The sequence below is a fragment of the Garra rufa genome, chromosome 20 (genome assembly GCF_049309525.1).
Source record: "Garra rufa chromosome 20, GarRuf1.0, whole genome shotgun sequence".
Classification (NCBI taxonomy): Eukaryota; Metazoa; Chordata; class Actinopteri; order Cypriniformes; family Cyprinidae; genus Garra; species Garra rufa.
In genome coordinates this window covers 21591601-21604233 of record NC_133380.1, presented here as the reverse complement: position 1 = coordinate 21604233, position 12633 = coordinate 21591601, and the positions used below count along the sequence as shown (strand labels likewise).

The 12633-nt window shown below is 36.0% G+C and overlaps 1 protein-coding gene across 1 annotated transcript in view; it reads right to left on the bottom strand.

The window, feature by feature from the left end:
* atxn7 (ataxin 7) overlaps positions 1 to 12633 on the bottom strand; it is a 55376-nt gene that overhangs the window by 38317 nt on the left and 4426 nt on the right. The window contains exons 3-4 of the mRNA XM_073826056.1: positions 8680 to 8907; positions 8451 to 8519 (exon numbers count right to left, since the gene is read on the bottom strand). Of these exons, the coding sequence (XP_073682157.1) occupies positions 8451 to 8519; positions 8680 to 8899 (289 nt within the window). The 5' untranslated portion in view covers positions 8900 to 8907. The remainder of the gene's footprint in view (positions 1 to 8450; positions 8520 to 8679; positions 8908 to 12633) is intronic.

Sequence of the window (12633 nt, the reverse complement as noted above, 5' to 3'; positions counted from 1 at the left end):
CCAAAATACAGTTTAAATGCAGCTTCAAACGATCCTAAATTCTGTAAATGATCCCAGCTGAGGACAAAGGCTCTTATCTAGCGAAACAATAGTTTTTTGGTTTTTTTAAATTACAATTTATATATTTTTTAACCTCAAATGTTCATCTTGTCTCTCTCTGCGATGTGCATGAGTAGTCTGTGCATCTCTGGTTCAAAACAGTTAGGGCAGGTTGAAAAACTCTCATCGTTCATTCTCATTCTCATCTCATTCTCCCTCAACTTTAAAAATCATTTCAAAATCATCCTACAGTTCTGCAGAAGTACCGACCCAGTATTTGCAAAGTGAACATGCAAAGAAGTCAAACACCCTTAAAAGGTAAAACGAGACTGTGAGCGGATAATTTGACCATCCCTTTCATTGTCATTGATAAACGATCTAGGTAGAGAAGCTGATGTAGGGTGATTTTGAAGGCGAGGGAGAAAATCAGATGGGAGTTTTTCGACATACCCTAATTGTCTTGAACAGTCTTGTCTTGAAAAAAAAAAACAACAAAGTTCAGGCAGGGCAAGACAAAATGAGTGTTTGAGGTTAAAAAGTATATAAATTGTAATTAAAAAAAAACAAAAAAAACAATTGTTTCGCTAGATAAGTCTCTTCTTCCTAGGCTGGGATCATTTACAACTGCATTTGTGATCGCTTGAAGCTGCATTTAAACTGCATTTTGGAAGTTCAAACTCGGGGCACCACAGAAGACAACTATATGGAGCAAAATCCTCAAATGTTTTCTTAAAAAAAAAAAAAATTTCTTTACGACTGAAGAAATAAAAATCTTAAAAATCATAAAAATCTTAAATAACAAGGGGGTGAGTACATTATCTGTACATTTTTGTTCTGGAAGTGAACTTCTCCTTTAAAGTAAAAAACAAAACATGATTTTCCACATACTGTACATTATTGTTGCTCCTCTCTCCTCTCTCTCTTTAGAAATGCCCTGCCTTTCTAAAACACGTCGGTTTTTACAAAGCTCATCGTTCTGAAAAGCACTATTTAGTGTGTTGTGATTGGCCGAATACATCGAGCGCGTGACATAAATGTTACACACAGCATCTCCACAACATGGTGGTGGCTGCATCAATACTACAGCGAGAATAAAAGTTACGCCTTTTTTCTTTGCGCATACATTTGGCCGCTTTTATGTAAATCTTCCCACACAGTGACGTCGATTTGTGGGGCGTGTTTGAATGAGCCTTTTTAGGTAGGTGTGGCTGAGTCTTAACTTTTATAAAGAATATCTCTTTGGGTTTGACACTTTAATCTTTGCAACTTTACAGATCTTATATATGCACTAACAGCTTGTAACACTCCACACAAAGGAAAACCTAAAATCGCATATGACGCAAAGCCAAGTCATGTTAGTTGGCAAGGTATATTTAAATTGTCAGATATATTTAAATCGTCACAAACATTCAAAGTATACAAATGCAAACGAGTAGTACACACATAAAGTGATTTATAAGGCTAAGGACCTATTTTCAGGAGTAGCCTTAAAGGTTACATGCTATATTTTTAACTACAGCTTTGAGCAAAGAACACGAGGAGGACGGTGTCCTTTAAAAAATTTCGAATGAGCTTTCCGGCGTAACAGCGAAACCAAACCCGAGCCTTAAGCGCTCCTCCGGATATCAATCCCAACATTAGAGAACAACATGCTTATGACAGCATATCAGAGATACAGGCAGGATACGCTCACTCCATCAGAGCTGGGTTAACTTGACATGAAAACCACAGATATTCTAGAGTCTTCTAATCATGCGTCTCAGGTCTGAGAGGAAGTGGAGGACAGACACAATATGCTGAAAGAGAGAGAATGGAGATGCGGACCGAAGCGATGAATACGAGGGAGAAAAGAAGGAGAGAAAAAGAGATTGTGACAAAGCGAGAGAGACACAGAGATGGCGATAAGGTGAGAGAGAGAGACGGGGAGAGAGAGACTGCGAGCGGATAATTTGACCATCCCTTTCATTGTCATTGATAAACGATCTAGGTAGAGAAGCTCTTAGAAGCCCAGCGCATGAACACACTCGCAGGTTTAACTCCACGCCTGGTGTGTCTGCGTCTCCTCCCCGCTTGCTCTTCCCCGCCTGATGAAGAGCTGCAAGATCCTCACCACTCATCTCTTCATTCAGTCACCTTTCACTGATCAGCATACAGCAGTCGCGCACGTGCAAAATAGTGTGTTTATATGTGTGTGTTTGAGGGAACACCAGCTTCTGGGGGTACAAAATCCCAAATTGTGCTGGTTCAGGTGGTTTTTGGTTTGGTAATAACTCTTTAGTCACTGATAAAATTGAGGATGGTAATCTGTTGGTGTTATACATGCCTTTCATAAACAGGCATTGAAGAATGAAAAATTAATTAACAAGAAATTAATACTTTTATTTAGCAGGGCTACATTATATGAATAAGAAGTGACAGTCAAGACATTTATAATGTTGCAAAAGATCTTGCTTTCAAATAAATGCTGTTCTTTTGAACTTTATGCTCAAAGTATGCAGTTTCCACAAAATGATTGAGCATCACAACTGTTTTCAAAAATGATAAATGAAAGATATGTTTCTTGAGCAGCAAATCAGCATATTAGAATGATTTCTGAAGGGTCGTGTGACACTGAAGACTGGAGTAATGATGCTGAAAATTTAGCTTTGCATCACAGGAATAAAATTCAAAATATTTTACAATAAATAAGTTATTTTATAGCAGTTTATTTATTATAGCCATTTTACTGTATTTTTAACTAAATAAATGTAGCCATGGTAAGCATAAGATAACTTTTTCAAAAACATGTTAGTGTATGTGCATGAATTTACTAAATATTCAGTTTTAAATATAAAAGAATCTAAATAACGAGTATACAGTTGAGGTCAAAACTTTACATCCTCCTTCTAGCATCTGCAAAATGTTAATTATTTTACTAAAGTAAGAGGGATCATATAAAATGCATATTATTGTTTATTTAGTACTAACCTAAAGATATTTCACATAAAAGACGCTTACAAATAGTCCACAAGAGAAAATAATAGGTGAATTTATAAAACTGACCCCGTTCAAAAGTTTACATCCCCTTTCTTAATGCTGTGCTCTTACCTGAATGATCCACAGCAGTGTTTTTTGTTTAGTGATAGTTGTTTATGAGTCCCTTGGTTGTCCTGAACACTTAAACTGGCTGCTGTTCTTCAGAAACATCCTTCAGGTCCCAAAAATTCTTTGGTTTTTCAGCATTTCTGTGTATTTGTACCCTTTCCAACAATGACTGTATGACTGTATGAGATCCATTTTTTCACACTGAGAACAACTGAGGAACTCACTGATGGAAAAACAATGCATTAGGAGCGAGGGGTGAAAACTATTTAAACTTGAAGTACCTTCTGTAGCTTCTGAAGGTACTAAATGAGTACTAAAGTACTAAATGAAAAGTTTTCACCCCCCCAGTACTTAATGCATCGTCTTTCCTTCTGAACCATCAATGAGTGTTTGAATCTTCCGTAATAGTTACATATTGGCGCTTTTCCACTACACAGTACCAGCTCGCCTCGCCTCGGCTCGACTCGACTCGGCTCTGTTTGGTTTTCCATTGTGTAAAAGTTGTACCTGTACCAGCTTCCAGGTACTTTTTTTTCGTACCACCTCCGGCGAGGTTCCAAGCGAGCTGAGGCGAGCTGAGGCGATACTAAAATGTGGTGTGAAAACACAGCAGACTGCTGATTGGTCAGAGAGAATCGACACTATTCACTGCGTCATCATTGCACACGCCAGCAATAGTATCCAGAATAACCCCGCCATTTTTTAAAAGTTTGGCCAGAGATTGCGTGACATATCCAATCCATTACATATTATGGCAACTCGGAAGAATACGCCGTGGTCAAACGACGAGGTGCAGACAACGGGTGTGTGTCGCGTAGAAGATTACGTCACGGCAGTTTCCTGCAGCGTCGCTATGACAACCAGGTACTATTGTGGAGGTACAGGTACAACTTTTACACAGTGGAAAACCAAACAGAGCCGAGTCGAGTCGAGCCGAGGCGAGCTGGTACTGTGTAGTGGAAAAGCGCCATATGAGTCCCTCAGTTGTCCTCAGAGTGAAAAGATGGATCTCAAAATCATACAGTCATTGTTGGAAAGGGTTCAAATTAGGGGTGGGCATAGATTAATTTTTTTAATCTAGATTAATCTAGATTAATCTAGAGCGGCTTCATAACTGCATCCATGTTTGCAGACTTTGCACGTCTCATTTGATGTGGTAATTTTACAGAAGTTGGAGACTCGTTCTCGCCCCCTACAGTGCAATTCGACTAGGTATACATCATCCGCGCTAAAATATCAAGGTGAAAGTCATCATATCTTGCGTAGTTTAGACCCAGCTCCCAACCCAACTTTGAGAATAGATTAACGGCGATATTTTTTTAACGCCCGATAAGAGTCTCACGTTAACGCCGATAACGGCCCACCACTAGTTCAAATACACAAAATGCTGGACAACCAAAACATTTGTGGGACCTATAGGATTTTTCTGAAGAACAGCAAGCAGTTTAACTGTTCAGGACAAACAAGGGACTCATGAACAACTATCACTAAACAAAAAAACACAGCTTTGGATCATTCAGGTAACAACATGGTTCAAATCAAGTGTATGTAAACATTTGAACAGGGTCATTTATATAAATTCAACTATTATTTTCTTTTGTGGACTATATGTAAAAATAATTTATTGAAATATCTTATTTTAGGTCAGTACTAAATAAACAATAACATGAATTTTGTATGATCCCTCTTATTTTGGTCAAATAATTAACATTTTGCAGATTCTGAAAGGGGGATCTAAACTTTTGGCCTCAACTGTATCAAAGCTTCACAATGTTACAAAGACAATCTCAAAACAACAAGTTAGTTTTAAAGGCAGTGATGTGCCACGTTTGTTACTTGGCAGGTCACAGATAGGTATAAAAAAAAAAAAACAATCTCAATCACAGCCTCTGGCCTCCATCGACTTTGGTCCGGATGATCAAACACTTTCAACCAAGTAAGTTGGCTTTTTAATAATCTCAGGGCGGTTTTGCAGTTTGTGAGAGATTGTCAAGAACAGGAATTTGGCACGCTGGGTAGATTAGTGAATACAGACAACATCTATCTGATACACAATTACGCTCACAGAGTGAGAATTTTCTCCCAGCATTTGATTGCAGAGTGTGAGTAATATTTTTTTATTTGTTGCATGGTCATGATCAACGTGTGATTAGCTATTCTAGAGCTTATCGCATCCGGAATCATTTTATGGCACTTTAATAACCAATACTAAAGTACAACAAAAGGCAAACTGAAGTGAACTGTCACTGACCAGAGACATTATACTCATATACTCACACAGTTGCTAATTATGAAATATTAGTCAAATGGTGATCATATAAATTTGACAAGAAAAAAAGAGCAAATCACTCTCTGCAACTGGCTAGATAACTTTCTGTTAGTTTAGCTTTAATGAGCTGTCTAAAACTGAAAATTAGAGTTAAACAAGGACATTGTACAACTTGTTTTATTTACAGGCTTGCTTTTCAGTCAGCCGCCCACAATGCAAAACTAGCATTAACACAATATCTCTAATAATCATTTAGGGGAAACTGAAATATGAAATTCACTTTTCACCCCTAATATTCTTTCACGTACATGTCTATGTTTTTAATATAGTTTCAGGTTCAGCTGATAACCAAGAGCTGAGCTGTTCAAGCTTTAAAATGACAGTTCACCCAAAAACATTGTGCTATCATCATGTTGTATCAAACCTGCCTGGTTTTATTTCATCTGTGGAACATAATAGAAGATATTTTGAGAAAAGTCTGTTTTTTTGTCCACTAAAACAGTTTGGAACAACATAAGAGTGAATACATTTAAAAAATGCTCATTTTTAAGTGAACTGTCCCATGAATCATTATGATAATACAATACATAGACGTGAATGTGTTAAGGATTTTTTCTTTTCATTTTTTCATCCTGCAGGCAGGGCTGGACATGTTGTTCCTGACTATACGATAATATGTAGTGCTCTTAAGCTAAGGGCATAGAAGCAATAGCATCCACATATGCATCACAACATACACTGCTTTCAATACATCCTCACACATAAATATTTCAGGCTTGGACAAAGCTGAAACTGAAAGTAAAATCTTAATAAAGAGTGTTCAAAGCTTTGGCTTTACTCTGACCTCTAAAAATTAATTCTGAATTGAAATAGAAAACACTAATTAAAGCTCACCATAAAACCACCAATGATTTCAGTCCATTCAGACAAAAGGGTGTTGTTTTTCATCTTGTGTAACCCAAAGGTTGACATATCTGACAGATTCCTGTGACGACTTTGGTCCTTGAAGACGTAACCAATTTACTCTAAATTGTGCAGTGAAGCAGCGGTGCACATGATAGCAATATTGTTTGTCGATGCAAATGCACTGTTAGATAAATGCCCTGACAGATACAGTATCTCACACTTCCTAAACTAGCAGAAAAAGAGCAAGAAAGAAACCTGGGGATGACATGTTTTTAAACTACATGCCAACTAAGAATAAAGCTAAAAATTGGAACAAGCTAAATAGATTCAAAAGTAATATATTTAAAGAGATAGTTCACGAAGTCTGTCATTAATTACTCACCTTCATGTTATTACAAACCTGTTAGACCTTCGTTCGTCTTTGGGACACAAATTAAGATTTTTTTGATCAAATCCAAGAGCTCTTTGACCCTCCATAGACAGTCCACAATCAAGGTCCAGAAGGCACCAAGAACATCAACCAGAGGAAAGCACACATCATGGTACTCTCCAAAATGGCATTAGGGTGACGTCGAGGAGAAGAATTGTTTAATAAAGTTGTTATTTTAGCTTTTTGCGCAAGAAAAAATATTATCGTAGTTTCATAAAATGTACCACTGATGTCACATGGACTATTTTGTTGACGTTCTTGGTACCTTTCTGGACCTTGAATGTGGTAGGACTCTTGCTGTCTATGGAGGGTTAGCTCTCTGATTTGATCAAAAATATCTTAATTTGTGTTACAATGATGAACTAAGGTCTCACAGGTTTGGATGACATGAGGGTGAGTAATTAATGATTAATTAAATAATGAATAATTAAAAGTAGGATTAAAAAAATATGATTGACAACTCCCTTGGCTATTAGACAAATAAATGATACAGATGAGTCACTTATATTCATTATAACCAAAGTAAGAGCTAACATACATGCAGTTGGCTGGTAGTCATCACAAAACAAAAATAGGGTGATCAGGACTTTGACGTTAAGCAGCTATTTAACCGACAATTAATAAACACCTATGAAATATTGATCCGAGATTTAATTATATGAGGTAAAAGAAGGCTGCTAACACTAAAGAAAATCTCAACCTGTCTGTGTTTATATTTGACTACAAGGATAAATAACAAATGAGCAAATACATTAATTAAAAAATATACATATTTTAGTAGTGTACTTGTAGATATACAGAACACTTTTCCCAATCAGTGGTTATGGTCCCACTTTATATTAAGTGGCCTTAAGTACTATGTACTTGCATTTAAATTAAACATTTGGTAGAATGCAATTATTGTGTACGTACATGTTTTTACATTATACTTATATTTTAAAAAAATACCTGCCTTTAATTAATTTCTGTAATTACATTTATATTTACACTGTTGACCCATCCCTTACATTTTAACCCACGCTTAAACCTACCCATACTACCAAATCTGTCTCTAAGCTTACCCGTATCCCACCACAATAGCAAAAAGTGTTTTTTTGCAATGCAACATGAACACAATAAATCCATTTTTTGATGTTAAGTACATAGTAGTTAAAGCCACTTCAAATAAAGTGGGACTGTGGTTATTTATATAACAACAACTCTTTGTTATAACAATTATAATTGATGACCGAATCAAGTATTTGTGTAATCGTGTAATAAATGTGTATAATTCTCCATGTGGATCAGATTTCATCATTCTGACATTTGAACAATTAGTGTTGCATAAAATATGTGACTACAGTACTTATCCAAGGATATTAGACTTGTAGGGTTCTGTTATAATGTCATAAAAGTGTTTTTAACACATTTCAAACATAACAGTTACATGCATATAGCATGTATTCTACTTCTACTACTTGCTTTTAATTTCAATTCAAACTCACAAGTTCAAACACGCAACCCAGACCTGTACAGTAACTAATGTTCCTACTGAACTGTCATGTAAACACGCATATATGAGCTCGTTTTTGACGCTTGTAACTATCGTGATAGCAGGGTTTTGAGGGGTAGTACTGTCAAAAGTCAGCTGCACTTGTTTCACGGTGAGCCGGTGCGTGAAAAGTGTGCACACAGCACCAAAACAAAAACACACCTTTGACCAGAGAAAGCAACACTACTTACCGTCTCTGCAGAGTCTCATGGCTTCGCGATTTTTCCCGCACTCTTTTAAACTTTCTTCCAATTCTGTACCTGGGGAAGCGATTTGAATCGTGTTACATAAATAGTTACACTTGCTGGCTTGTTCTCGCGTTTCTTAATATTTCAAAACTGCACGCAATCGGGCGAACGCTCGCGATCTGACGCGGCTGCCCGCTGAAACGCAATGGCCGACGACGGCCGATCAACTCACCGTCGCTCCCGTAGAGTTTCACAGCATCGACCCAGCTGCTCCAAGGCTGTCCCAGCATTATTTCAGGACTAGGCAGGGATCTGCGCTCCGCAACAGTCGCCATTGCTGTGGAGGCTTCTCCCCGCTGGAACTGTGGCTGCTGCTTCAGCTGCCTGGCCGCTCTGCGCTGCTGCTGCTGCTGCTGCTCCCCTCTGACGTCATCATCGGCCCTTTCCGACATTCTTTCCGCTACAATGTAACAACACAGCAGTGAGCGCTTAAGGTGGCCGAGCGGATTCCTTCAATGAATGACATTGAGCCGAATACGCGATTCATTCACTAGCGAGCTCGGTCGTCTTTCGTACCCCGATGCTTGCTGTACGAGACGGCGTGTCTCGAAACACACGTTAAGAACAGATTACAGAGATAAAAGTTTAAGGACGACCTCAAAACTTCCTTTCACTGAGGCGAATGTTTGAAATACTGAGGAAAACTGCGTTTACCTGCGTGTGGGGACGAATGTTTATCTTACTATGCTGTCACACATTAAAAACGTATATCTTAGTATGTTTTATTAAAAAAGGTGAATCAATCGGCCTGGGAATTCCCCGTTCTCTTAAAACTGACGCCAACAAAAACAAAACAGGTCACTACATGGCAAATTACATGAAAAAAAAAAAAAAATATATATATATATATATATATATATATATATATTTTTTTTTTTTTTTTTTTTTTTTTTTTTGAGAAAAACATACACCTCCTTTGGATGACTTTGTTTGATCTACAACTAATTTAATCGCACTAGTAATGTTTATGACCATAAACATTATGTAGGGTCTTTTCAGTTTATTAGTCTATATGTTTTATGCCTTGTTAACAAATATGACTCTGGACCACAAAACCAGTAATGAGGGTCATTTTTTTTAAAAAAATTGAGATTTATACATCATCTGAAAGCTGAATAAATAAGCTTTCTGGTATCTAAGGGTGCAAAAATCAAAATATTGAGAAAATTGCCTTTGAATTTGTCTTAGAAATGATCATTACTAATCAAAAAATAAGTTTTGGTATACTTACAGTAGGGAATTTACAAAATATCTTCATGGAACATGATCTTTACTTAAAAAAAAATTGACATAAGGGTCAGTTTTTTGAAATTGAGATTTATGCGTCACCTAAAAGCGGAATAAATAAGCTTTCTATTGATATATGGTTAGGATAGGATAATATTCGGAAAATCTGGAATCTGAGGGTTCAATAAAATCAAAATATTGAGAAAATTGCCTTTAAAGTGGTCCAAATGAAGTTCTTAGCAATGCATATTACTAATCAAAAATTGAGTTTCGATATATTTACGGTACAGAGTTTTCAAAATATCTTAATGGAACATGATCTTTAATTAATAACCTAATGATTTTTGGCATAAAAGAAAATCTATAATTTTGACCCATACAATATAGTTTTGGCTATTGCTACAAACATACCTGTGCTACTTAAAACTGGTTTTGTGGAACACAAAACCAGTCATAAGGGTCAAATGTTTTGAAATTGAGAATTATACATCATCTAAATACTGAATAATTAAGCTTTCTATTGATGTATGGTTTGTTAAGATAAAGTATTTTGGCCTAGATACAACTATTTGAAAATCTGAAATCTGAGGGTGCAATTGTCCAAATTAAGTGCTTAGCAATGCATATTACTAATCAAAAAATTAAGTTTCTATATATTTACAATAAGAAATTTTCTAAATTTCTTCATGGAACATGATCATTCTTTACTTAATATCCTAATGATTTTTGGCATTAAAAAAAAAATCGCTAATTTTGACCCGTACAGTGTATTTTTGGCTATTGCTACAAACATACCTGTGCTACTTAAGAGTGGTTTTGTGGTCCAGGGTCACATAAAAAAAAAATTTGAAAATGATTTCATTTGAACATTTTTGCAAGGCGGGGTCTAAATAGTCACAAGACGAAAACGGTTTCATTTCAGTTTGTCTCTCTGAAAGGAAGTGCATAAAACAACCTGACAAATTGTAATGATACATATTTAAATATTTATATTATATTTAACTGATCTATCATTAAAGGGAAAGTTCATCCAAAATGGTTTGGTTACATTAAATTTTATTCGTACTGGTTTGGGACAACATAAGGTGAGTACATTTTTTGGTGAACTATCCCTTTAAGATTACATCTTCATATTAAACTTGATAACAATACATGGAAACATGTCAGGGGTCACACTCATGACCAGTAAGGAAACCCAGAGTCAAATTTTGACTGGCTGATTCGCATTATAAATAGTTACATTACGTAAACGTCAAAGCTTTTATTCTTGAATTATCATTCCCTTTTGCCCATAAGTGCTTGATAGTACAATAAAATACTAAATAATTATTGTTTGCAACTTTCTAATGCATCTTACTCAGCAACTTGATAAATCGACTCTGTAGTTTTCCGCCAGTTACAATTGTGACCAGAAATAAAACCCATACTTTTTTCCCAGTGCATGCATTTTGTTACATTGGGCTATCCAAAGAGTGAAACAAATATGTTCACTTTTCACAATTAAAGAGGTTAAGACAATAGTGCACTTGGCAGGCCATTTTCAATGACAGCCATTGATTAATCATTTGATGCACTGAGCATTGTTTTCTCACACTGGTATTAAGCATACTTAGACCTGACAGATTTTCAACACAGTAATTTATCTAAAGAACATCAGAGTTTGACTCAGTTGCACAAACCTGCATTATTGTAATACTTTACCAAACTTTGCACATTTTCACAAACACTATCTGCTTGATTATTTAAGTTAGAGGTAGACTGTTATACAGTATAAAAAAAAACAACTTCCACACTTTCGCGTGCTCTAAAATTAATGTACTCTGATCAGCCACATGTTATGAATCACATTTTGGAGCACAGGCACTGGCGAATAAATTTTAGGCTATACTCAGCCATTTCTCCACTTGCAAGAATGTGTCTCATATACAATCAAATAAGTCTGGGCCAATTCATCTAGAATAAGAACAGATAATAGAGGCAAACAGGTTTTAATCAGATGCCAAACAGCTTCAAGCTGAATTTGTGCATTATGCAGTCAAATTATGAGTCAATACCTAATTTAATAAAGTGTTCATATTAAACATAGGCCATGATTGTAAGATGCAGAAGCTGGTTTATTAAAACAAATTCTGCAAAAATGTTTTGATTAAAAGGATTTACTCTGTTATCCCTCCTTGAGTGTATTCTTGAGTGTATTGTAGTCTAGCTGTATTTTTTTATAATATGAATCTATTAACAATTTATAACCATAGCTTATTAAAGAAAAAGTTAACCCAAAAATGTACATTTGCTGACAATTTAATCACCATCAGGCCATCCAAGAAGTAGAGTTTGTTTGCTTATTGGAACAGTTTCTGAGAAATTTAGCATTGCATCATTTTCTCATCAATGGATCCTCTGTAGAAAATGGGTGCCGTCAAATTTAAACAGCTGGTAAAAACATCCACAAGTAACTGACACAACTCCAGTCCACCAATTAACGTCTTGTGAAGTGAAAAGCAGTGTGTTTGCAAGAAACAAATCCAATATTAAGACATTTTTAAGACATTGCTTCTAGCTAAAATATGAGTTCTCTATTCATAATATACATTTTTTAGTGAAAAAGTCATCTCATCTGATTTAGGAGATAAATATGCATCGATCAAACACTGTTTACAAGCAAAAACAAACATGTAGTTGGATTTTGATGTAAAAGGACAACAGCGGATGCACTTTTTCACTGGAGGAAGCGTTATTATGAAATACAGATTGGGGATTTCACCCAGAAGCGAACATTTAAAGTCCCCACGAAATCAAAATTTATTTTTGAGGGGATTTTAGCATGAATCATTAGCCTTAAGGTTATCTATAAGCTAGTGTGCTCTAAAACAATGACAAAATTTGTATTGGCAAGATATCA